Source organism: Brassica rapa, chromosome A04 (genome assembly GCF_000309985.2).
Source record: "Brassica rapa cultivar Chiifu-401-42 chromosome A04, CAAS_Brap_v3.01, whole genome shotgun sequence".
NCBI classification, from domain to species: domain Eukaryota; kingdom Viridiplantae; phylum Streptophyta; class Magnoliopsida; order Brassicales; family Brassicaceae; genus Brassica; species Brassica rapa.
This window is the reverse complement of record NC_024798.2, coordinates 8,490,475-8,516,888: the sequence shown is the minus strand read 5'-3', so window position 1 is coordinate 8,516,888 and position 26,414 is coordinate 8,490,475. Positions and strand designations below refer to the sequence as shown.

Below are 26,414 nucleotides of genomic sequence, written 5' to 3'. Positions count from 1 at the left end.
AAAAAAAGGAAATGTGCCTTTGAGAGTAAAAATAAAGAGAAAAGTGCCTTAGGAGTAATTCACTCTTTTATTTTTTATGTCCCTTAGTTAGTTCTTGTTTTTTTTAAATGTTTCTTAAAGTTATATCTTATCAAAGAATTTCATGTATTATACTATACCTAGAGATGGCAATTGGGTTGTACCGACCCGTCTTGTCCCGCCCCGCCGCGGTACACGGTCAATGCGGGTCTTCGTGGTACAGGCCCGCGCGGGATGCGGTTCCTAGAAGAGCTGCCCAATCCCGACCCGCGACTTGCACAAGCCTTGACGGTACAGGTCCGCGGGATTCCGATCTTCATCAACACATGCGCTACTGATGGCAATTGGGATGTACTGACCCGCCTTTCCCGTCCCGCCATCTCTATCCTGAGCATAGCACCTGCAAGAAAAAGAGCCCAATAGAGATGAGAACACAACATGTCCTATGAATCAGTTGAACATAATGATGCTCAGCTAAAGGATTGAGAATCATATCGAAAGCGCACATAGAAACTCAATGTAACATAGAAACATAGAAAGAAAGAGATCTATGTAAGATCAAGGATGAAGACATTGTCACGCTTGTTGACCAGTTCCCTGGCCAATCCATCGGTAATAAAAAAAAAATATTAGTACCTTTATGTTTGTTGGTGCATTGAGGGCGAGAGTGTACGATGATGAGGTGAGGAAGTTCGTTGAGGGACTAGGAGTGGAGAAGATAAGCAAGAGGCTGGTGAACTCGAGGGAAGGTCCTCCAGTGTTCGAGCAGCCGGAGATGACTCTTGAGAAGCTTATGGAGTATGGTAACATGCTTGTGATGGAGCAAGAGAACGTCAAGAGAGTCCAGCTTCACTGTGTAACTTGCGTTGCAGGTAAAAGTGCACAGTAAGTGAATTTGCCGGTTCAGGACTTTTGAGTTGATCAAGTTGTTTATGACCTGGGATGTAATAAAGACCGAGACTAGTTGATCTTCACAGAGGAGATGGAAACCATATCAGGACTTTTGAGTTGATCAAGTTGTTTATGACCTAACCGAAGCAAATACTCGATGTACTGAAAGGAGTTGTGAAAGAACGTACGATGATCAATGATAGAGACCAGTCTTTGCGGATCCCCGCGCGTCCCGCGGGATACACCGAACCCATCCCGCTTCTGGCCCGATCCCGCACAAGCTCATCCCGCGAAGCCCGCAAAAAATTCGGGCCTGGATCTTAGTAACCAATCCCGCCCCGCAACAGGTTCAAACGGGCTAGGCCCGCGGGCAGGTTCAAATTTTGCCATCTCTAACTATACCAGTATTTGGTTAATTTACTCATCACTGCGATACTAAGATACATTTTCGATAAGAAAAATTGTACAAGCCTTTCATGGAAAGTCAGTCAGTAATGAACTTGAGAGTTGAGACCAAGTATGTTGCTTTTCATCTATGCCTCAATACCACTAGCCAGGGAATTCCAGTGTACGTATCTTCCTTAAAAAATCCAATGCTACCTTAGTTTACTCACGTACATACGTGGACAAATTTATTCATTTACATATGTGGGCTCGTTATTAATTTCAATGTATAATAGTTATTCTAGCATTTGAAGCTAATGATTTGTCTTTAAAGATTCTTTAGTATGATATGGTCTTTTTTTTTTTTTTTGCAACTATGATATGGTCATCTTTAAACCAAGAGTTCTATGTTTTTGCGAAAAAGGTATATTAGCCACGGATGATTATCTGTAGAATGGTTAGTCTAATCATTGTTAGTTTGTACAGTGTAGTCCGTGGCTTTGGTGAAAGAAACTCCCATAGTGGTAGGACCTTTACATAACTCAGAATCCATCTTGAATTGTTGAAATCAAAGACTAGGGGAGCCTGCATCTTCTGGTATACATTATACCTAACTAAGGGAAATCGAATATGTTAATGTGAAATATTGTAGTTTTTGATCTAAGCTCAGGCATGTAGCTTGGGTAGGAGAAAGCTTCATCACGAGCTGGCCCTTATTTAACTGCAGAGACGGGAAATTCACTGGGATACAAACTGTCATGGCTGCAACTGAAAGGAGATCTTCAGCATCCTATTGATGTTGATCCCTAGCAGTTTATTGCAAGGTGAATTGTTGGAATTGGAAATTTGGATTAGCGAGTTGAGCTAAGTGAAATTCATGAAAATAAATGGCTTTTTGACTAATAGATGCTTACTTGGTCTGTTTTTTCTTTCTAAGAATCTATGTAGCTCCCTCCACTCGTCTGCACGCCAACCTTGATCTTACCATGCATGTTCTCTGTCTCAATTATATATATTCAGTTATCTTTATACGAACTAGTGATAAAAGTGTAAGGTTCATATGTTATATCCTCCACGAATCAAGAAATCAGACCTACAATATGCCCAAACCATTTTTCCAATATTTTTGCCTTCAAACAAAACACTTAAAAAAGAAAAGCACCATCTTACAACTTCTTGTATAAAAGAGAACTAACAGTAATTATAAGAAAAAAATGTAGGATCAGGAATACAGGCTCTCAAAGACTCTTCTCACCGTTGCTGCCTGGGTAACCGATACAGCCACTGTGGGAGAACGAATGAGTAAAAATAAGAACCTTGCGAGTAGCGAAGAGATCTCAGAATGCGCCGCCCACCGCTGCTAAGTTCCAACTCCCTGTGGAGCATACGCTCACCATTGCGTAAGTTAATAGCTATCAAACGTTTGTGCTTCTGGCTGAGAAAGTAGGCTGTTGTAGCATCACAAGAGTTAATTCTCAAAGGAATATAATCGAATTTGGTCTCAGTCAAAGCCGTAGAGATTTCAGATATTAGTTGCCATTCCCAGCTCTTGAGCCGCCATACGCATAACTTATGGTCTACACTTCCATCTTGGGAGACTATGTTAATATACATGAGACTTCCTTGATAAGTTGTGCAAGCTCTTGCGAATTTGACACGTTTTTCTAAATCAGGGAAGTCCGTGTAGCGGAATGGACCAGATGCCATGTTAGTGGCGTTGAAATCCATAGATACAAGTTCATCATTATTGCGGGATAGCCAGTGAAGATTTCCGTTCAAGCTAATGGTATGGGGACAACTCTCAGACTTAGAATGGAGATGCAATTTGCGACTCCACAAACCTGTCTCAGATGAATATATCATCAAACCTAAGTTCTCAACGTAGCTCTCAGATGAAAACGCAACAATTTTATAACTTGTAACGACGCCGTTATTAGTTCGTGTGGCTATTCCAAAAGGCCTGAAAATTCCACTATTTTCAAACGCTTTAGGAGCATCAATCTCAATGCACTCCTGTGAAACTGGATTGGCCACGCACAGGGATCGTTTCTCGAAAGTCGATCCAGCATAGCTGTAAGATGATACATCCATCAAAACAAACCCTGCATCGCTGTAAGCCACGACGCTGCCTCGTCGGTAATTGTGTCTCTGGTTCTCGAACTTGTAGGCAATGAAAGAGGAGATGTAGGAGTCTAGAGACCGTTGAAGCCCCCAAGTGTTGCATCTGTAGTGAGCCAAGAACTCTGTCCTATCAACTGCACCCATAATGAGCGACCATGAAGAAGAATGAGTGTTTTGGTGTTGGGCTATGAAAAGTTCGCGGAAAATCGGAGAGTCAACAACTGAGTTCCATTGCTTGCAAACCAGTTTGAAACTTGTGAAGACTTTTATCGGTAGTCTCGATAATATTGTTGCACAGAGATCATCTGGCAAGAAAACCATCTTCCTCTTTCTTTGTTTCAATGGGATTAGGGTTTTACTTTCTTTTTCTCGGACATTGGTTGCTCTTTTATAATGGACTGGCCCAATTATAATCTAGTGGGGTCACTTGACACCTCAAATATGTGAATTTCTTTCTTAAACCTTTTGTTACTTTTGAACATTTTACATATTTGAATCCACATAAAAGTTCTTGCTTAAACCTTTTTTTTTTAATTTGGATCAACTTTTCATTGAAACTCTACGTGATTGAAACATCAATTTGAAGAAAACCCCAGTTTATTATTGAAATCTAATTAAGGATTTGATCCTTTTTTTCCAACAGATACTGAAATAGATTTTCGGGGTTTATTGGTTTATGAATCTGAATAGATAAATCCAAGAACAATCTATTGTTATTCAATTTTTTTTTCCTTTACTGATTCTTATATTTAGAATATTTTTATTTTAAATTCAGTGTTATTGTTCTTGGATTGACAATTATTTAGTTTCAACAGTTTGAAATCTATTGTTATTTAATTCAAAATCTGAAATGGTGAATTAAAATCTAGTGTTATTCATGTTGGATTGATTTTCATTGTGAAAAAGTTATGAAAGAGTGAATAATTTTGATATTAATTTTATGAATAATTTTTAGTAATCAGAATCCAACTTTACCTTAATATTTTAAGTTGAAGATCAACTAACTTTTCCCACGAAATTTGTTTAATGTAGAAGATTTTTTCTATATTTTCCTGTAACTTTAAATTCTCCTTAAACATGAACGTTTTTTTTTTTTTGTAAACTCACTCTTTTGTTGTATATCTAATGCTTGAACTTGATAAATTACCTAATTCATGATCTTAGGTTTTTTATATACAGCTACAGTTTATTTGGTTGATTGAAAATAATCCATGTGAGAAAAGTATCCTTGGCCAACATGAGTTTTTTTTTTTTTTTGTAAACTAGCCAACATGAGTATTAAGTTGCTTTGTGAACTTATAAAAATTCGAACTTAAGGCATGTTTAGATCTCCTAGGTTAAACGAGTGTTAGTTCTCTAGGTTATTAGACAGTCATTGGAGTCACCAGAGTGGAAAAATTATACAATTGTATTTTTGATTCTAGAATGGTATTTAATTGATTCTCTGAAGTTATCTACATTGATGATCTGATTTCTTGTGAATTCATGATGTATACTGATTTTATTCCATAATTTACCTGGTTGATTTATTTGACTTGGTTCTAGTTCAGTTATACGTTGAAAACAATAATGTATTTAGTGTTGTCTAGCTTAATATGAACTTTGAATTGAAGTGTGTATCTGATTTCTTTGGATTCGATCTAGTTCATTACGACTGCAAATTCCTTTGCACCAATGGGGCTCAGACACACACTTCAGATGCAGGGTCATAGGAGTCCCACATTTAGAGATATCAGTTCACCGGAATCTCTCGTTGTGAACCATGACGAAGCGGAAAGTGGACGTTTGATTCCGATTCCGGTTCCAAAGAGGAAGCGGATGTTCGATGAAGTTTCTGTGCAACCCCAGGCTGTAGCGCATGAGTTGATAGTTTCATGGACTCAGTGTTTATGGGAATTTCAATATTTTCTTTGGTACAATATTAATGAACATATTTGTCTTACTTATGACTCATAAAGTGAAGAAGATTCTTGAACTGATCTCTCAAAGCCCTAAAGTGAATATAATGTCTGTCCCTAATGTTTTTTTTTTGTTTTTCCCCATCTATACTATTAAATCTGGATACTATCTAATTTAAATCCCTGCTATACCTTTTTATTTACTACCTATGCCACTGATTTTTCAAAGATTTCGACAGCTTCGTTAAGGTCATTCCCGTAATTTAAAACCCTAACGATTTCTCCTTTTTCTATTGGCTCTTACTTAATGATGTTCGGTAATAATAAAGATGTAGGCCCAAATATTGTCGAACAATATATATTGAATGTCTTTGAGAAATAGGTCTAACCACAAAACGATGTAGCCTTGCTAATCAATAACGTGGGAAACAAATATGTATTTATTGCAATATATTATTTTATTTGGGTGACTTAGATTTCAGTCGTCTTGTGAAAATTAAAAAATCATTATTTTATTAAAATTAGACGACTTACTATTAAGTCGTCATAGATTAGTTTTACAATTGAAAAAAAAACTTTAATATTTAATTATACCCAAACAACTTACAATTCAGTCGTTCGCCCGACGACTTACATGTACGTCGTCTAAGATTTTATTCCGAGATTCTGGTCAAACCTCGTAAATCCTGGACGACTTACATGTAAGTCGTCGGACGGACGACTGAATTGTAAGTCGTCTATATATGATTAAATATTGAAATTCTATTTTTCAATTGCAAAACTAACTTATGACGACTTAATTTTAAGTCATCAAGTTTTAATAAATTATTGATATTTCAATTTTTCACGAGACGATTGAAATATAAGTCGTCCAGGAAAGTGAAACTTCTGAAATAATCCTGTCAAATGCAAAACTAACCTATGACGACTGAAATGTAAGTTGTCTAGCTTTTTGGAGTTTTTTTTAACCAAACAAAAGTAGACGACTTATTTTTCAGTCGTTCTAGATAACAGATTTCAAAGTCAATTGCAAAAATAACTTCTGCATTGACCAGACGACTTATATTTTAGTCGTCTGGAAGACTTAGATTGAAGTCGTCCGCGTCGACTTAAATAGACGACTTCTCTGGAAGTCTACTAGACTACCTCCGTGGATGTCGTCTGCGTCAATGTTTAATAAACTTGCATTTTCTCTAAAACTATAAAGACTTTTTAATATTTTCTTGTTAACTCATGTTTATTAATGAATATTTAGCTTACTGAACGGAATTTATAACTTAATTGGTGATATTTATGAGGTTACCAAAATTCACGTTAATTAAAGTTTCTAACTGATCCAAGAACACTTCTGTGAAAGTTTTCTACGCTAGTTTTTAAGTCGTCTACGCTAGTTTTTAAGTCTTCTACGCTAGTTTTTGAATAACTTGTATTTTTAAGAGTGATAAGTAACTTCAAGATATATAAAACTCATATTTTTAAAATATGTTTTCTCCCTTAGTTTTACTAAATTTGACTAAGCTTTTCAACACAAACTTATAAAAAATATGATATGCTTTGACTAGTTACTATTGTTTGTTTCCATCTTTTAATATTATTGTTATAGACACTAATGATGATTATTGTTATGAGTTGGAAAAAAAATGAATATGCTTCTCAAAATATTGTATCAATATGAAGCTACCAATATTCTTGTTTATTAAGATGAGAAAAAGACAATTGGAGTTTATTATTGCATATGAGAGATCCAAAGATAAGAAAAAGACTATTGAAGTCTATTATTTCATTGATTTGTAAATGTGTAAACACATTGTTAGCACATGTATTACATCTTGGAAAACATTATTACTGATTTTACAAAAAAATCACAACTAAATGAGTAGACATGCAAATCACAAAACATACCACAAACAAAACTATTATAGATCATTCCTCTACAAAGTTAAGTTTGGACTCCACTTGAAGTCGTCTTGGAAGTCATCTGGAAGACTTCCTGGAAGTCGTCTGGAAGACTTTCTGGAAGTCGTCTGGAATACTTCCTAGAAGTCGTCTAGCGCATTATATTTTAGACGACTAACAGGTAAGTCGTCCAGAAGTCTTCCTGATCTGAAAAACTTGCATATCAAATCGAGATCTGAAAAACTTGCATATCAAAAAAACGTTCAAATGGGTTAAAAACAGAGAAAATGAGTGGAAGATTAGATAAATCTACCTTTATAGAACATACAAAAATACATATCTAAAATTAATAAATCTACCTTTAAATGAGTGGAAGATGAGTACCATCTGATTAAAAACCTGTAAAAAAAGATAGATTAGTAAGAAAGACATGAGACAAAACTGAAAAATTCATATAAAGTTTGGTGTTTTCAAGTCAAAGAGATTAGAGTGGGTTTAGAGAGTTTTAGTTTGGAAAAAAATTAAGAACTTTATACAATAAGAAGTTACCAAATGAAGAAAAATCATACATAAGAACTTACCAAAACGCTCAGATCTATTATGAAAGGGAGACTTCGTCAGAAGACTTCCAGTAAGTCCAGACGACTTACAGGAAGTCCAGACGACTTACAAGTAAGTCGTCTAGAAGACTTACTGGAAGTCGTCTAGTGCATTATATTTTAGACGACTAACAGGTAAGTCGTTCCAGAAGTCTTCCAGATCTGAAAAACATGCATATCAAATCCAGATCTGAAAAACCTTCATATCAGAAAACGTTCAAATGGGTTAAAAACAGAGAAAATAAGTAGAAGATTAGATAAATCTACCTTTATAGAATACACAAAAATACATATCTAAAATTAACAGATCTACTTTTAAATGAGTGGAAGATGAGTAACATCTGATTGAAAATCTACAAAAAAAAGATAGATTAGTAAGAAAGACATGAGATAAAACTGAAAAATTCATATAAAGTTTGGTGTTTTCAAGTCAAAGAGATTAGAGAGAGGTTGAAGAATTTTAGAATGATGAACATTACATTTTTGTTACAGCCATTTGAGAGAATGAGAGAGAATGTGTAATTTTTCTTTATATAGGGAGACAAAAATCCAATTAGGTTAAATACTTTGATTCAGACGACTTCCTAGACGACTTACAAGTAAGTCGTCTGGTTTAAATTATTTAAGCGGGAAAATAATTTTTAAAAAAAAATTAAGCGGGAATATTTGGACGACTTACATGTAAGTCGTCTGTTTTAATTTTTTCACCAGACGATTTCCATGGAAGTTGTCTAGACCCTAAACATAACCCCTAAACTTAATTAACTAACTAAAAACTTCATAAAATCAAATTAAACTTCAAAAGTGTTTACTATACACAAAAATAAACACGTATAGGTAAAAAATTTAATTTTTCAAAAAAACATTCAAGCTTTCCAAAATCTAACCCTAAGAATACATACAATACTACAACATATGTTGCCAAATCCTAGACCAAAGAATACCATGAATCACTATCTACACTCATCTATGTTGAAAACAATTCAATTTTGTTATATTTTAATTTTAATTTATATCACTTAAAATTGCTTATAATTACATGATTTTAATTTTTCGCTTATCAAAGTATTTTTTAAAATTTTAAAAATTATTTTTAAGATCAGCTACACTAGAAGACTTACTTTGAAGTCATCGAGACGACTTTCAACTTCTGAGACGACTCAGACGACTTACTGTGATATTCGTAAATATAGTTTCTGTTTTTTTTTGTGGTCACAAGGAGCTGGACTGTAATTTCACAAGGATTTTAGGTTAGTTTTGCATTTGATTCAAGTTTAGTTATATGTTTGGAGTTAAAATTAAGTTGTGAGCTAATTTTGGCAAATTCTCCTTAATTAAATGATTAACTGACCCGCGATTGATCCGTCATTGACCCAATAACCTCGAGATTTGGGAAGTTATCCGGTTTGGTTTCGGATTCAGAAACACCTTGGATTCCAAAAAAAAAAAAACTAAACAATGAAAAAAAGGAATAATTAATGAAACACCTTGGATTCAAAAAAAAAAAACCTAAAGAACTGAACAATGAAAAAAAGGCATAATTAATGACAATTACTCGTATTCCTTATTACATAAGGAAATTGACTATTCCTAGTGGAATCGAAAATCTCAATTGGTATATATATATGTTTGTGTTCGAAGATTGTGAATTTGACGGCCGACTAAAGAGGAAAAACCACGTTCCTATCCAAGAAACCTAACCGAAACCTATCGTCATGGAGTGTGTCTCAAGCACAGAGGATAAACCACGCACAGGAATACTTAATCTTGATGTTCTCAGTTGCCCTATTTGCATCGAGCCATTCACTATTCCTATCTTCCAGGTTACTCTTCGAATTTTGCGTTACGGATTCATGTTGTTTCTGATGATATTTGATTTTGTGATTATCTACTAGAATAACTTTGATGCTGCTTTGATTATAATTCATTAGTTTTGTATTTCAGTGTGATAATGGGCACTTAGCTTGCTCCTCTTGCTGTCCCAAACTGCGTAATAAATGCCCTTCCTGTGCTTGGCCTGTTGGCCACAGTCGCTGCAGAGCATTGGAGACTGTTCTTGAGTCGACCTCTATCCCATGCCAAAACGCCGAGTTTGGATGCACCGAAAAATTGACTTATGGGGAAGAATCAACTCATGAAAATACGTGCAGTTTCTCTCCATGCTCCTGCCCTGTACAAGATTGCAATTACATTGGCTCATACAAGGATGTCTACGTTCACTATAAAAAACTTATCCACAAGAACCCCCAATCAACATCACAGCGCTATAGGGTCCGTTGTGGCGAATCCTTTTGTGTCAAGATGAATATCAGTGATAACTTAGTAATCGGTACGTTGTATAAGGAGAGGCTATTGTTTACAGTGCAGAGTTTCAGGAAGTCTAATGGTGTGTATGTTACTGTAAGCTGCATTGCACCATCTTCTCCAAAAGCAGGAAAGTTCTCATATTGTATAACTTATACAGTGCATGGACTCAGTATAACTTACAAATCACCAGAGTTGAAGAAGATTCAGAGAGTGAGCTTTCATACACCTACAGAGAATTATATGTTGATTCGTAACAGTTCACTGCATGGTGAATCGTTGGAGATGAGGATTTGCATCAAGAAGGAAAAAGAGATGAAACGTACGATATAAAAGGTCCTCATCAGAAGCGAAGAGTGTTCTTGAAGTAAGCTCTTAAATCTCTAAGTATGAACAGAGTTTCATGTTTGTTCCTAACAATTTTTTTGTTTGGTAAATCGTTGAAGATTAATTACCAACTAGTCCATTTCTCACTCAATCAGACATTGTGTCTCTCTTGTAATCTGATATACAAGATTGGTCTTTTTATTTTTGCTTTTGATATTCTTATGATATCTCTATCTACCTTGTCTGATCGATTTAATGCTCCCGTTTTCATTAACTACGATGTAACTTTGACATGATGAACTAAGATCAAATTTAATTATGACGAGCTTGATAGTTTCGTATATGGATATAATGCGAACATGAGTGACGATTAGCATATCGCCTGCTTTTCGTCTGGTTAGTTGTTTCTCTGGAAACTCTATCTATCTCGTCTCTTTTGTTTGAACGGCCCATTTTCTTAGTATTATGAGAATATAGTTAGGACTAAGTGTTGTAGGGAGGGAGATGGTACTATTAGACGCATTGCACCTTCTACTCCAGGATTAAGGAAGCTATCATATCGTCCTTCCTACAGTGATGATGGACAGATTCTTATTTGATAACCAAAGCGGAAGATACTTCTTGACGTGAGATCTCTCAAACCCTGAAGAGACTTTCATATTTGCCAGATTCTCCCTGCATTCTTAATTGGATTATGAGCATATCATATGGTGCATATCTCATGATGTGCACCATATCCCTAATGCGCGTACAACTGATTCGTAAAACTGGCAATCTCAATATTATACATATGAATTCTACTGTGAATCAACAGTAAGAGAAAAAAATTTCATCATCGAAAAGATCAGAGAGAAAAATAAATAAATAGTGATTGATAGGTACATGAAACGCACCACCACATGGCTACACATCTGCAAAAAAACCAATATATTGAAAACTACAGGAATTATATGAATTGCATGATGACATCACTGAACTAATATGTGTTAGGTTTCTAACACCATAAATATAATTTGAAACTTGAAAAATGGGCTGGATTGAAATTTGGCACCATCCAGTGAATTATCTTTTGAGAAACGGATCATAATATATATCCAAATGATCAAAAACAAAATGAACACAAGTAGATCAAGTATACAAAATCAATGTTATACATCAAAGAACAGTTAAATGTCATCAGAAATTGCTGGATTTAAGTTCGATTTACTCTAATGGCTATTAGAATTATGTTGATATATAGTGTTAGTAGCATAAAACATATATTAGTTCAAGGTTATTGTAATGTGATTGATATATTTAAGTATTTCATCATTAGTTTTTTTTTTCAAATGTGTGTCTATGTGGTGATGTATGTTCCTATAACTGGCAATCATTTTTTTCCAAAAAGAAGCAAGAATGTGTTTTAGAATTAGTAAAAACAGTGTCTAACCATATATATATATTTGTGACTAAAGTTCAAATTATGTGGATATATGACAAAGAACTACGGCGAGTCACAAAAAAAATTGTATCGTCTATATATGATGGTGACCAGTTTTTTATGCTGCTTAGTTTGTGACTATATCAAATATTTCTGCTAGTGTTTATTTCTTTACCCATGAAACTTTAACATATCGTTACAGATGTTGTCTCATGTATAGAGTAGACAACATGCTCGTCCTTGGTGGATCTTGATGTTCTCAGATGTCCTATCTGCTTAGTTGTGCATTGGAAACTCTATTTATCTCGACTTTAATGTTTAAAAAAAAACTAATTTGATGCATTAAAGTAAATATAACCAATATGGTTTTAAGACCATATAGTTTAACAAGTATGATGAAAAACCATAGATGATGAGTACAAAACCTTGAATAGTCTAATAGACATTAAGCTGTATTTGGAAGAAAAGCAAATATAGTATTAATAGTTAAGGTTACCACGTCCTCTCGAGACATGTTTTCATCTCCCATTAACTTTTGTCCACTCCATTTCTTGAACCTTTTGGGTCGGTTTAATTGACCTCCCACCCCTTGAACATGTGAGTCATGTCTAATTCACAATCTTGTATATTGATGGTGGTGTTTATGGCTGGATGGGAATCAATTGAAGCATCATCTTTGAAACGAATTTGGTGATAATCATGTTGTATGGAGTATTTTCCATATTTTTGTAACTTGGAGAAAATGAGTCCCCTCCTAATGGTGAGAAAGTAGACTCATAATGAGGAGAGTGTAACTATTGAAATGGTGAAGTAGCTTCTTGTTGAATAGTTGTTGCTTCTTTAGTAGATTGTTCCATTTTTTTTTTCTTGATCACGTATGATTTACACGTGAGAATGAAGTTGAGTATCATGAATGGCAGCCAATTTCTTTTGAGAGGTTGTGGATTTAGGTGATGAAATGATAGACACGGGTGATTTATACTTTATTCATTAACTCTCAAGATTTTACTCTTCGAGAAGTTGATAAATTGGGAGGGAAACGACATATTTTCTCTTTATGTCCCAAGTTTGTGCACCTAGTGAAAGTAGACGGAATTCAAGTGTACTCAACTTCAACCAAATAGACATTTCCTATCTTATCATCGCAACCAGTTAGTTTGTGGTCAACTGAAAATGTGTTGTTGTTTTGTATAAAATCCTCATATTTTATAATAATTGAAGATTTATTTTTATGATCTATGTTTATATATTTTAGGTTAAATTATAGTTTATATAATTTAATTTATAAATTTAAAACCATATATTTGTAACCAAATTTATGTCAAATGTAGCTACTGACTTGCTAAGGCAATTATTGCTAATGTTTGTAGCCATATAGCTACAGTTTTTTACAAAAAAAAAAAAAAATCAGTAGCTAAAGTCATCACTAATTAGAAATGAAACAAGTCATAGCCATATTGTTACTATTGGCTACGGAAACTGCTCTCGCTAATCCGTCATAAGTTACGGAGCTGAGGCCAAGGAATTGATCTGTTGCTATCCGTTGCTAGCATGATTTTAGCTTACAAATTGTGTCTGATAGCTACAAATTTTCAGCAGCTGATTTAGTAAATTCTTGTTGTTATAGGACTTATGTGCTGATAAGTAAGTAAGAAGAAAATGGATACCTCTGCTGCAAACCTTTCGTAGATATCACTTTTCTTGTAGTGAGCCACTAGAGAGAAAAGAGTATGTGACTGTTGTCACAAACTCAATAATCTGTGTGATCTAAGTGATACTAAAACCAAGTTCGAGCAACATCACATGAAGAAAAATGTCATTCAATGATCATACATCTTGCTCATGTCAGTTTTACCACCATCGAACAATGTTTTATGACTTCTAAAAGCGTGATATAATATAGTATCATGGGTAATTAACATTATCCGAGATGGCTTTTTGGCACAAAGGCTGACTGGTGACTAAAACTGAGAACATCTTCGCTATGATTTTATAGCCACCTTACATTTATCTTTAAACCTGAAATATCTAAACACTAAAAAAAGTGCCCCGAACTGAAGAAACGAATGCCATGCCTAATATATATGGTAACATTGCAAACCAGTCAATATGCAAATTTATATAGTGAACCGGTTTCGACATTCAATCCAATTTACCGATTCCAGCAAATTTAGTCATTTATAACGGTTAAGTTAGAGTTCAAAACTTGATGCAAACCGGACTTGCCAGAAAGTCTTTTTAACGGTCATACCATTCTTGACAACGTTGAAAAAGACAAAAACTGAAGATGGTACGACTACCTACACTCGAGTTATTAACCAAAGTCTGCTTGATAAAGAAGTAATGACCAAAAACAGAAGAAAAACACTAAAAGCTCTGTCTGTAGCCGCTTATTTCATTTAATTAAGCTTTGCAGTGCCAGTTTCTTAGAAGTGGTCCTTCACTCCTTATTCCAATTCTTTTGTATTTTGTATTATTTTTCTCAACTCTTAAATTCGAACATGATATTTGACACTTAAAGCTTATGATCGTTGACCAACAGAAACTCTCTCTTCATCACAAGAAAGTGGTGTGTTGTCCTCTGAAACTCACCTGTTAGAAAGCTGACTAATTCAATATTTTCTCTGTCCACCAGAATCTTTGTCCCTCTCTCTCCATATCTTTATGTGCATCTCTCTTTACTCCTCTTCTTATACCACACTTTCTTTGTTAATAGTTCAAACGCACAAAATAAAAGAAGTTAAAGAAAGGTTCAATGGAGAAATCAAGAATGCCAAGAAACGTTTATGAACCTTTGAAGGTACAAAAATCCATCTTCTATTTTTTCCTTTAAGGTTCAACATTTGGAGAAAAACGCTTTTTTTTTAATATAGGTTTTCATGCAACAGACATATTTTCTCAAGGTTAACATCAACTGCCATGGATGTAATAGGAAAGTGAAGAAAACATTGAGAAAAGTTGAAGGTGAGAGTGTCTCTTCTCTGTAACTTAAGATTTGATCAGATGCAGATCTTTGTAATGGATTGTTCTTGTATGTTGGTCCCAAGCATTGATTCTTATGGATCTTGGTTTCAGGTGTTTACTCTGTTGATATAGACACAGATCAACAAGCAGTGATTGTTAGAGGTAACTTGGATCCAGAGATTTTGGTCACGAAGTTGAACAGAAGAGGAAAGTATGCAGAGCTTTTGTTCATGAGTCCTTTCCATGGTAATCATCATGACAACAGAAGCTTGAGGAACGCACCATACAACTTCGGAAACAATCACTTTAACAATGTCCCAAGTTACGAAAGGCAAAGCGATGGAGAGATGATGAAGATGATGATGGCGAACAACATGAAACCTGTGATGATGAACGAGGCAGACTACTTTCAGATGAGCGATTCTTCTGAAGATTTCCAGGAGCTGTTTGGAGAAACAGCGCAAAGACACAACTATGATGAAGAGGTGCATCCAAATCTGATGAGGGACATGGATCTTGGATATTCTAATGCATACCCTGCAGCAGAAACAATGAACATGCATATTCCAGGAAGATCTAATAATACGATGATGAATGAGAGATCTTTCCACGGTCAGATGATGAACGGTCCATCTCTAGTTCCACAGTTTATGAATCAGGAACAGTTCAGCGCAAGGCAACTTAATGGATTCTACTACTGACTGAAGAAGTTAGTGACTGAAGACAGTTTTTAAGATATGTGTGTGTTTCACCTCTTTATTTCAAGCACAATAGACTAGTAGTATAGAGCTTTATATTGTTTCAATGTTGGTTAAGTGTGTGTTTGTCACCACATTAGCCATTAATAAGAACCTAGTGGTATCAATCTAAAAGCTATCATCACATTTCCCATGATCTCAATCTCCATGGTTATGGTCATTAATGGGCCTTATCTGATATTTGATTTTGCAAATTTTAACCAGATTCAGTGTCCGTGAATCACAAAACTTCTCTTGCCAACACAAGCAATGATCATTCGCCTCTATGTGCTAAGTTGGGACGTGCAGGTTTATTATTCAGATTCAAAGACCAATAAAAGCACAAGGACACATTTGTCTGAAACTGCAAACAAGATTACTACAAGACATACGGATGACAGAAACAGAAGAAAACTCAGGAATGGGTAATGAATGAAGTCTACAGGGCGTTTCTAGATGGTGATGGCATCGTTCAGAGCAGATAGAGAAAAAAAAATGCATGCAAATGAGCAAATATCAAAGAAAAAGGATCATCGAAAACAAGATAGCCTAAACAAGGATCCGTTTAATGGTGTTATTTTAAATGCATGATATGAGCTCTTTCAAATCCTCTTACTCTGAAGTCTGAACTGTATTATATTGTATAAAAGAATTGTACAGTTGTATCCCCAAAAAGGAGATCTCAACTACCTTACCCTCATAAACATATCTATGTTTTCTTATTTTAAGATAAAAATATGTTACATTTTTTCACCTGCTTCACCTGTATCTCTCAGCTTTCAGTTCAACATTTGGGTTTCGAATATCGTCCTGGCTCTGTATCAATCTAATCTCCAAGCTACTTGAGGTGGGATCATACCCGGCTCGTTTGTAATCATCAAGCGTCCTTCGCAGAAGCGCCTGTTCACAGTAACAAAGATTGAATCATATTTCAGCAGAGCCTCAAGAACTTTGTGACATTGTAAGAGAAGTTAGTAACTTTATAAAGTTTAGAAGATTACCTGCAACGTTGAAACTGCAAGCTCGGCAGCCTTGTCAAGACTCTCAGGGTATTTCTGGATATTATTATAATTATTAACAAGAAACGTTAGTATAAGGAAAAACGATAGAGAATATTTTTCTTTTCACATGGAAATAAAAGAGGCATTATTACATTACTCCAACCAAGTAGAAGAGCAGTCATGAGATCCCCTGTTCCCTGCAGGTGGTGTTTAAGAAAGTGCATCATTTTTAGCATTTCACAGGTAGCCTATTGGCATTTTTTAGCCACTGGAACCAAATGATTCCATTTGCCAGCACTAGCAAACGTATTCAGATGGAATGTATCTTCTTTACATAACCTAAGCTAGTGTTATGATAATATTTGAATGTGTTCTTCAAGTCATCAAGTGAATACCGTAAAATACGCAGGGATTTTGTCTATCAAAATCTTGAATTGCTCAGGCTTCTGCCCCTGAAGTTGAAACACTAAGATCAGTTCACTAGAAAAGTCATTCTTCTATTTGATCTACAATGATACTGAGGCGGATAAAGATTTAGAATATCTTGATGTTGTTCCAGTAAAATACCTTTTCTTTCTGATGGCTTCCAATAAGTAATAGAAGGCCTCCTATAGTGATGCTAGTGATCACCACCTGCCAAACATTAGAGCCATTGAATTTATGTAGAAACAGATAACATACGCCAAGAAGATTCTCAACCTTTAAATATGGATATAACCAACTTCCAACACTAAATTATATATTTATATGGAAACACATCTCTCACGAATGTAATCAGTAGAGAAAAGACAGCAAGGTTAATGAAACAAACCTTTGAAGGACCAGCTGCATGAAGAATAGCACAAGCTTCTCTGCCATCTTCCTCAGAATTTATCCTGTAAATATTTTTAGAAATGTGTGATGTTTGGAGCCATAACAAGACAAGAGAGCGTGAACTTCATAAAATGCAAAAGATATAAACTCTGGTGCATAAACTAGAGATCGAGAACAAAACACTTCAAAGGAGATTCCATTTCTGATACATCATAGATTAAACAAATGCAAGTTTTGGTTTTGGGGATAAACAAGTACCTTAGTCCTGTTAATTTTTCTGCCTCAAACTGGTTAGGAGTCAACATAGAAGCCAGGGGAACTACCTAACAACAAAAGATTACCATGAGGAGAGTCCACATCAACTACTGTTATATCTAAAGATGTGATTGCCAGTTTGGAAAAAAAATATGTGAACTTGAAAAAGGAATCGTATATGCTGAGAAAATGGTAGTATATAAAAGTAGATTATCAAAAAATCAAATCGAAAGTACACGATCACTTTGTTTCTTGAGGTTTTGTTTTACCTTCTCACGATAAACATGCACCAATTCTTCAGGTACATACAACTTTCCTTCATCACCCATCACCGGATCACATACTAAACAAGAGCAGACTATAATTAGCATAATTATTCCATTTAAGAGGCCCTTAATGATTACAATATTTGTTCCAAGAGTACCACAATACACTCACCATATGTAAGATTCGGGTTTACAGAACGAAGCTTATTGATAACCTCCAAAATTGTATTCAGAAAAGATACAGATCCAATATAGCCTGCATGCATTTCATAAAAAAAAAATAAAGAACTAAGAGCTAAATAAAAATAAAAAAAGTCCGCTGCTGTGAAAATAAAAATTCTTAATAAAATTGCTACCTGTTAATAAGTGAGTGTAGAACAATAAATCATTAGCTTCAAGGCCTTCAATCAACTCCCACAATTGTTCCCCATTCAAAACCTGTCCTTTGAATGTAGGATACCCTGCATATACCAATGATAACAACACACTATTAAAAGTTTCTCACAGACCCTATCTACATTACTGTGACTGAGGCTTTACCTGTATGGTTCGAGAACTGTACGGAGTTGATTGGATCCACATCATACCCCAACAATTGAAGAGGAAACACAGCTGACTTGTTACCAACATATCCCTGTGTAAACGGCATCACACATATAGCAACAAACCAATCAATGGTTCTTACACACCCAATTTAAAATAAAGTGTGGAGCTTTTCTAAATTATCCAGTAACTAAATTAGAAATCTTCAATCTTGTAATAATCATATCACACTACTAAACCTATTTAAGATGAATCTAAACACAACACAATATTAGCTTATTGATCTAAACCCAAATTAAGATTCAAAAGCACACGAGTAAGTAACATGCGCTCTCTGTTTTGTAATGATAAGACAAGCGATAACTTACAAAAACAGACACAAACTTTCAACAGAAATTTCGTAAAGTAGGAGAGATTTAGAAGAGAACCTGTACAGTGTGAGATTGGATACTAAGAACACGACCAGTGTCTGAAGGCAGAGCAAGCGAGAGAACAGGAGGCGTCGACATTCTCGATTTTCTCGATCTTTTACGGATCGTAAATCAAATTCAGATCAAATTAATCACAGTTAATTTGGAATTAAATATTAAAAAACATTTTAAAAAGGAAAAATTGAATCAGGGGTTGGAGATTAGACCTAAAGTTTGGATTAGGAGATCTGAGAGTGGTGGTTGTCGTCGACAGAGAGAATGGCATCAAGAGCTGACCTTTAAGATAGCGTCTTGTTGACCAGCGGGAGTTATAATAAGACTCTCTGCTTTTTTAAACCGATTGGTTTGGACCGGTTTGAACCTTACATACAAGAATCCGGACAGAACCCCGCTGGGTAGATCGGTTTGACCATGAACCGGAGGATTATACGATTTGGATTGTCACACTAATTTATATCACTTCAATCGGTACTAGGGTTTCTTAAAGTCGATTAAGTTTTTCTTTCGTCAACAAGTGGTTATCTTAATTCAACTAAAAATAAAACTTATTATAATAGCAACTATACTGTTAGATGAAAACAAAACTATATTGTTAACTTATAGACAACTTGTAGGTTATTTGATTAGGCGACATGTAAAGTTTAATAATTATAATAAGAGTAGGCTACACCATGTTATAAACATTTTTTCTTGAATGGGAACATCAAAATCTTGCCGAACAAATTAACTTTTTGATCAATATGTAAGCATCTCGTTTTGGGCTTTAGGGAATACAATTTGGCATGACAAATATCCTCATTCCTCTGTTCAGTACTTACGCATGCGAGTCTGACCATCGACATGTTCTGGAAAATGTTGAGGTTGAGGTTGATCATGCGAGTCTGACCATCAACATCCTCATATCCTCATGTGAGTCTGGCCATCCAACATATTCAGTCCAATCAAAATGAAGAAAACATTTATATTTGATAAGTGTTGGTTAGATAATGAGGATATCAAGCGTATTTTTACCGATGGATGGAATTACACATACCTTCCTCAAAACACCACGATCATAGATCAAGTATTCAGTTGTAGGAGGGCTTGAGTCAATGAATATGAGAATGTCCAGAACTCTGAAAAACAAGTGGAAGAGTTCAAGGAAAAGGTGGATAACTTATATTCGAGTGATTGAGTGGATATGCCACAACAGTGAACATTGCGAAGGCTTTGAAAATATTGATTATGCTTTAAATATAGAGTATGTTTAGGAAACAGGAGAGTCAGGTGCTCTGGCTCCGGTAAGGGGATAGAATTTCAAAATTATTTTTCACTAGTACTAAACAGGGACGAGCAAGGAATCAGATAATCATGTTAATATATGATGTTAGAAATCAAATAGAATATGAGGAAGGTTTAGTATCCATTGCTACTAAATATTTTAGAGAGATTTTTGATTCATCAAATCCAACATGAATAGCTGAATCTCTATCTAGTGTTAGCACATTTATTACTGTTGCTATGAATGATGAGCTGACAAAACGAATTTCAGAGTGGGAGGTTAAGTGAGTTATATTTGCAATGCACCTAAAAAGGCACCCGGACCTGATCGTATAGCGCACTTTTTATGAAAAATTTTGGGAAAATTTCAAATGAGACCTGACCCATATGGGCAATGATTTTTTCATGGAATAAATGCACCAAGACTTAATTAGACGAACATTCTTATTATCCCAAAGATTGATCAACCTCAATAAATGACACCATTTTAGACTGATCAGCATGTGCAATGTTAACTAAAAGATTATTTCAAAGCTCTTATGCTAGCATCTGAGGAAGATCCTGCCTAACCTAATCTCTGAAACTCAGGTGGCCTTTGTCCCTCGGAGGCATATTACATATAATATATTGATATCTCAAGAGATGTTCCATGTGTTGCGAACGAATCCAGGTCGACGTCATAAGTGAATGGCGATAAAGACAGAAATGAGAAAAACATATGATAGGATGGAGTGAGATTTCATTGAGCCGGTAATGGAGAAGATAGATTTTCACATATGTGGATCGTTGAATTATGAGATGTATTAATTATGTCAAGTACCAGTGTTTTTAAATGGTCAACCCATAGGGAATATTATACTGAAGAGAGGATTATTTCAAGGAGACCCTTTGTTTTTTTTTTAATCTTTAACTAGTGCACAGAAGAGCTCGTTAGCCTTCTAAATCATGCAGAATTTTAGGGTAAGATAACAGGAATGCGTATTGCACACACTAGTCTTCCAGTGTCTCACCTACTTTTCGCAGATGAGTTTTCTTTTGTAAGGCAGAGCCCCTAAAATATGATGAACTTATAGAAGTTATCTAAACTTATGGCAAAGCATTGGGTCAATGCATGAATTTTGACAAATCATATTTTCTCTTGGCAAACAAATTTGTGGGACGATGAAGGAGTCGATAAAAACTGTTTTGGGTATTCATAATGAAAGGGAAATGGGCTCATATCTCAGCATACATGAGGATATCAGTGGATCAAAATGTAAGTTCTTAGCTTTCATTAAGGAAGGACTACATAATAGATTGGTTGGGTGGTCAGCGAAATGGTTGTCTAAGAATGAAAAGAAGGTCCTAATAAAATCATTTGCTTTGGCTTTATCCACTTATGTTATGCTGTGCTTTCTTCTTTCTTAGGAGATTTCTGAGAAACTAGCTAGTGCCACTGCACGATTCTGGTGGAGTTTGAAAGAAAACATGGAATGAGATTCAAGGTGATTCATGAGTTTAATCTAGATTTTTTGGCTAAGAAACTTTGGAAATTACTTTAGTTTCTAGATGCGCCCTTGACTAGGGTGTTGAGAGGAAAATACTTCAAATTCAGATCGCCTTTACGAGCTAAATTGAGCGATAACCCTTTTTATGCTTGGACTAGTATTGTAGCATCGAAGGCCTTCCACTCATTTGGTATTAGAAAAAATCTTCACTCTGGTTATGAGAAAAAAGGATGAGAGAATCCATGGATTCCAACGATCTCAGCTGGAATCACTTGTGGTCCAAGACTATATTTACTCTAACCAAGAGTTTACTGGTAAGTCACGATAGAAAACATGATGGGTATTGCTAGATTTATACCAGACATGGTTTCTACACAGTGAGATAATGGTGTTGGGTGGCTCACAATGTGATGGTAGAAGGAGTCTCAGATATATGCACAGAGCCGAGTTTACGTGCGTTTCAGTCTTATGTTTGGAAAATTAAAGCGCTCCACACCATGTGTCATCTTATTTGAAAGCTGACGATTGGTCATATGGCAGTTACAGAGAACTTAACATACAGAAAAAAATGAGATGTGACAATCATTGTCCCAGATGTGAGGAAGAAGACGAGTCGATAAACCATGTAGTTTTTAAATGTCCCACGGCATTGCAAACTTGGGTTTTGTCGTCTACACCATCAAAGCCAACAGCCTTGCCTTCAACAAATGTTTATACAAATATGAACTATTTGTTTTGTAGAAAAAAATTACTTTCAAAACTTAGAAGATAACCAAGATCCACATTAGAAGCATGCATCAAAGCCACGTTTTTCTGAAAGAACTTGTTCGATTATTGAGGGAGAATGACTTTTTCTTTCTATTTGTAATACAGATGTTAATTTAAAGACTAATGAAAGTTGTGTTTACAAAAAACATTGGTTCGAAAATAACCTATAATTTTAATTCTTGAAAAATAGGATTCACATTTTACAATGAGAAGAAACCGGTTTCAAAATTTTTAATTGCTGGAATCACAAAACAAGAGATAATTTGTGTAGATACATACTATGTGACAATTTCAAGAGGACGATTAGCTCGTACCCCAAATTTATACGGATAAACATTATTATATACTATATAGTAGTACAATATTGGTATGACGACCTAGTATAATTTGGGAATTTTTTACTCTCTAAAACACTTTTTGTCTTTCAATTTACACAAAAGGACACTTGTTGCTGGAGGCACATTTCTTTATTGTGTAATGTCCTACATGCCCTCAAATTAACTAAATTCTCTCCTCACTAACTAAGCTGTCACTTTCCATATTTTTAAAAATAGTTCAACAAATCAGTTTCTTTATTTTCGAGTTTTCGGAAACCATCATTTATTCTCTCTCTCGCTTTACTTTTTGAAATTCAAATCTAATTTTCCCAATTTCCCAGCCCCTTCGTTTACTAACCATAATTCTGCTAAATCTTTTCTTCTTCATCTTCAATTTCTCTGTAAAACACCATGAATCCAGAAGGCTCACAGCGGTTGTGACTGTATAATCTCGTATCTATCTCTTCATATCTCATCACCTTTCTCCTTCATTCTCCGTCGCCCGATTTCAATACCTTTCTCCTTGAAACCCCTAACCTTTTTTATATTTTTTTCTTTTTTTAATTGTTTGTGTTGTACTTTTTCAATTGAATCGAATCTCTGAGATTTTGTGGACATGAGAGCTGACGAGCAGATCCGAGAGCTCCGGTATGGACAGGACAACGCGACGGCAACCAGGTCCGACTTCCGTTTTGGAGAGGACGACAGGACGGCCAACAGATTCGAGATCCGGTATGGAGAGGACGCGACGACGAGCAGGTCCCACCTCCGTTGTGGAAAAGACGATGACAAGCTCTCGTGCCTATTATGTTTTGTGATTATGTTTTCTGATGTGTCTATTAGAGATTTTACGGATGATGTAAGCTCTTGCTTGTTGATTATAAACCCTTCCTCATGATTAATAAAATTGGCTTCATCTGTTTATTGAACATGCTATCTTTGTTTGGTTAATTGGATTTAGGATATGCTTTAAATATGTTTGGACTTTACATGCTGGAACATCTTCAGGCTCAGCTTGAAGCAGTCATTAAGTCTTACAAGCTTCTATCAATTTGTTAAGGTCTCTTTTAAAGGCGTCGAATCAGGGACTGGTTCTTTGAACTTTGTATGATTTGTCTACAAACTTTGTCCACAAAAATCTTGTCCACAAAATTTTATACATAAAATTTGTAAGATTGAGATTTTTGTCCATAAAATCTTGTCTATAAAATTTTGTACACTAAATGTCTCTGCCATTCAGTGGATATTTTGAATTTATCCATCAAAAATGTATCTACAAAATACCAAAAAGCTATCCACAAATACATGTCCATGACTATTTTAAATGTGTCCATCAACAATGTATCCACAAAAGTGTGTCCACAGGTATCAAAATAGACAGTATGTAATTTAAATTTAATTTTGATAAATATTAAAATACATATATATACATATGGATATCAAAATATAAAGAAAATTTTTAATAATTTATTTTATGTTTTTATATATTTATTTATACAGTATGATATAAAATAATGACACATATAATATGTTGGGAAATTTAAAAAGTTATTTTTAGTATAAAATACTCTTTTGCTACATATAAAAAGAGTCAAAGTATATACACTCTCTCTTTTAAGGAAACACGTTGCTCATCTTTTGGTCCCCACAAAGCTGACACTAATTTTATATAATAAAACTAACTCATCACTAACCAAAGCAAAAGGGTATATGAGTCAAAACACATAGGAATGGAAAGGAAGAAATGTCCCTCAAGTGAGATGTGTTAATGAAGTAAAAAAAGAGAAAAAAATGTCTCATTCCGTAAGTCTCTCATAATTTGGATAACCGCCTACCAAATTGAATATATGGTACCATAGGGAGGTTAGTTATGGTCTTATGGACGTATAGTCTTAGTATATATTTAAATAAGCCTTGGCCACTAGTGGTGGCTACATTTTAAAATGCTATGATAAACCTTAAGTTTAGAAATGTATTGCCGTCGACCGACCTTTTCAAGAATTAGTAAATAAAAATTTCATAGACTTTATTAAGAAAATATAATCTCCCGAGTATTTCAAAGTTTCACACACTAATCAAATCTTTAACCTATTACATATCTAGTTAATCTTTACTCTTACTCAACGTATATAAATAGCGCTGCATGCTTTACGGGATTCATCAAGTTAAAAAGAGAAGACAATGGGGAACATTATCATGGTGAGGAGAAAGAAGGCGACAGTAATGAAGATCGACGGCGATACTTTCCGGCTCCAAACTCCGGCCCGAGTGAGCGACGCCACCAAAGAATATCCTGGCTTCGTGCTGTTTGACTCCGAGTCCGTGAAAAGATATGGAGTTCGCGTCAAGCCGCTTGAGCCGAACCATATCTTAGCGCCTAATAAAACTTATTTTCTAGTGGAGCTGCCTAACCTTGCGAATAGGAATAAGCTTCCGTTCCGAAGAGTTATGTCCGGTATACATGTTAGCGCCAAGGAGCGTCTGGAAATGCTAATGCTTTCCCGGAGGGCCGTCTCTGACGTGGCTTTAGCAAGATCTGACGGCGGAAATGGGATTGGGTCTGGACAGACGAGGGTGAGCCTGAAGCTGCCTCGGTCTCAGATCATGAAGTTAATGGGAGAGAGCCACGATGCATCTGAAGTCACGGAGAGGATCATTGCTCTCTACCGAGAGAGTTCCGGCGAGATACAAGGCGGCCGAGATAGCAATGATATTTGTTGGGAACTTGGAGCTGGAGTTTTGAAGAACAATAATTACAAGGCCCGAGAGGTAAATGTTTGAAATATATTTGAGAATTAATGATATTTTAGTAAACTCAAATAACCCTTTTAGTTAAACATTGCATTTAAAAGCTGAAGTTTGGTAACCAGAAGAAGTACTGACTTAATTTTGTTGCTATTTCAAATAATATGTAGAAGCATGTGAGCTTCGCGGAGAACGGAGGGAAAGGTGAAATTGTTGTTTTATAGAGGAAAACGCTAGAGAAGCCATCCATTATTATCAAGATTTTATACTTTCTTACTTACCTGCATGCATTTGTTAATTAGCACTCACATTTGTTTTCCAATGTTAAATTTTCATCTCCAAAGAGAAATGTCATAGAGAATATTTTCAGTGGAGACATTAACTTCTTTGTCTGGTAGTGAATGAATCAAAACTTTGTTTTTTTTTTTTACAACCTCCTTCGAAGACGAGTGAACGAAGTCCCATGTTCCAAACATGTTGCATTGCTATCCGAAGAGCTTTAGATTCAGCTTCAAGTAGAGATTTATTGGAGTGACTGACTGTAACACCCGTATTTTCCAAAATAAAATAAACAAATAAAATTCTGAAATCTCCATTTATTACTTCTCAAAAGTCAACTCCAAAATCGTAAATCCAATAAATAGCCATAAATCCAAATAACATAATAAATCTCGAGAATATCGATAAAAGCATAAAATCCGCAAGTTTGAAAAAGAAAGAAATAAAACTCCCAAAGCATCAATCCGATAGCAATCACTCCTGCTCGTCAGTCTCACCTGAAAGGGGGAAAGAAGGAGGGGTGAGTAACAGGGGAGTTACTCCGTGAGGTATGGGATGCTAAACCACAAACCACTGACTCAGTACATAGCACTACGACTATGTAGGCCTAGTTCTAGCATAAAACAAACACAGTGTCTAATACACCACATAAAAACATCAAATGCGCTGATAGTGCATAACTAGATCACA

General features: G+C 35.3%; 5 protein-coding genes across 5 annotated transcripts; 3 read left to right on the top strand and 2 right to left on the bottom strand.

The window, feature by feature from the left end:
* Positions 1-82: 82 nt before the first annotated feature.
* On the bottom strand, positions 83-6,941 carry LOC103863867 (putative F-box protein At3g28280). Its single transcript, XM_033290017.1, has 2 exons — positions 1,312-6,941; positions 83-158 (listed from the first exon to the last, which is right to left on the bottom strand). Exon 1 carries the CDS (start codon positions 3,733-3,735, stop codon positions 2,545-2,547), a length of 1,191 nt encoding a protein of 396 aa, XP_033145908.1. The 5' UTR covers positions 3,736-6,941; the 3' UTR covers positions 83-158; positions 1,312-2,544.
* Positions 6,942-8,324: 1,383 nt separating this feature from the next.
* On the top strand, positions 8,325-11,538 carry LOC103863762 (E3 ubiquitin-protein ligase SINA-like 7). Its single transcript, XM_009141508.3, has 2 exons — positions 8,325-9,630; positions 9,752-11,538. Exons 1-2 carry the CDS (start codon positions 9,523-9,525, stop codon positions 10,442-10,444), a joined length of 801 nt encoding a protein of 266 aa, XP_009139756.1. The 5' UTR covers positions 8,325-9,522; the 3' UTR covers positions 10,445-11,538.
* A 1,652-nt stretch (positions 11,539-13,190) lies between these two features.
* Positions 13,191-16,080, top strand: LOC103863761. Its single transcript, XM_009141507.3, has 3 exons — positions 13,191-14,658; positions 14,747-14,822; positions 14,934-16,080. Exons 1-3 carry the CDS (start codon positions 14,614-14,616, stop codon positions 15,521-15,523), a joined length of 711 nt encoding a protein of 236 aa, XP_009139755.1. The 5' UTR covers positions 13,191-14,613; the 3' UTR covers positions 15,524-16,080.
* A 63-nt stretch (positions 16,081-16,143) lies between these two features.
* LOC103863760 (pyridoxal kinase) lies at positions 16,144-19,324 on the bottom strand. Its single transcript, XM_009141506.3, has 13 exons — positions 19,075-19,324; positions 18,866-18,962; positions 18,435-18,528; positions 18,251-18,355; positions 18,067-18,150; positions 17,898-17,971; positions 17,632-17,696; positions 17,372-17,435; positions 17,128-17,193; positions 16,956-17,012; positions 16,713-16,757; positions 16,561-16,614; positions 16,144-16,459 (listed from the first exon to the last, which is right to left on the bottom strand). The coding sequence occupies exons 1-13, from the start codon at positions 19,131-19,133 to the stop codon at positions 16,319-16,321; spliced, it is 1,005 nt and encodes a 334-aa protein (XP_009139754.1). The 5' UTR covers positions 19,134-19,324; the 3' UTR covers positions 16,144-16,318.
* A 233-nt stretch (positions 19,325-19,557) lies between these two features.
* LOC103863758 (uncharacterized protein At1g66480) lies at positions 19,558-25,861 on the top strand. Its single transcript, XM_009141505.2, has 2 exons — positions 19,558-25,469; positions 25,616-25,861. The coding sequence occupies exons 1-2, from the start codon at positions 24,882-24,884 to the stop codon at positions 25,667-25,669; spliced, it is 642 nt and encodes a 213-aa protein (XP_009139753.1). The 5' UTR covers positions 19,558-24,881; the 3' UTR covers positions 25,670-25,861.
* The last annotated feature ends 553 nt before the right edge of the window (positions 25,862-26,414 follow it).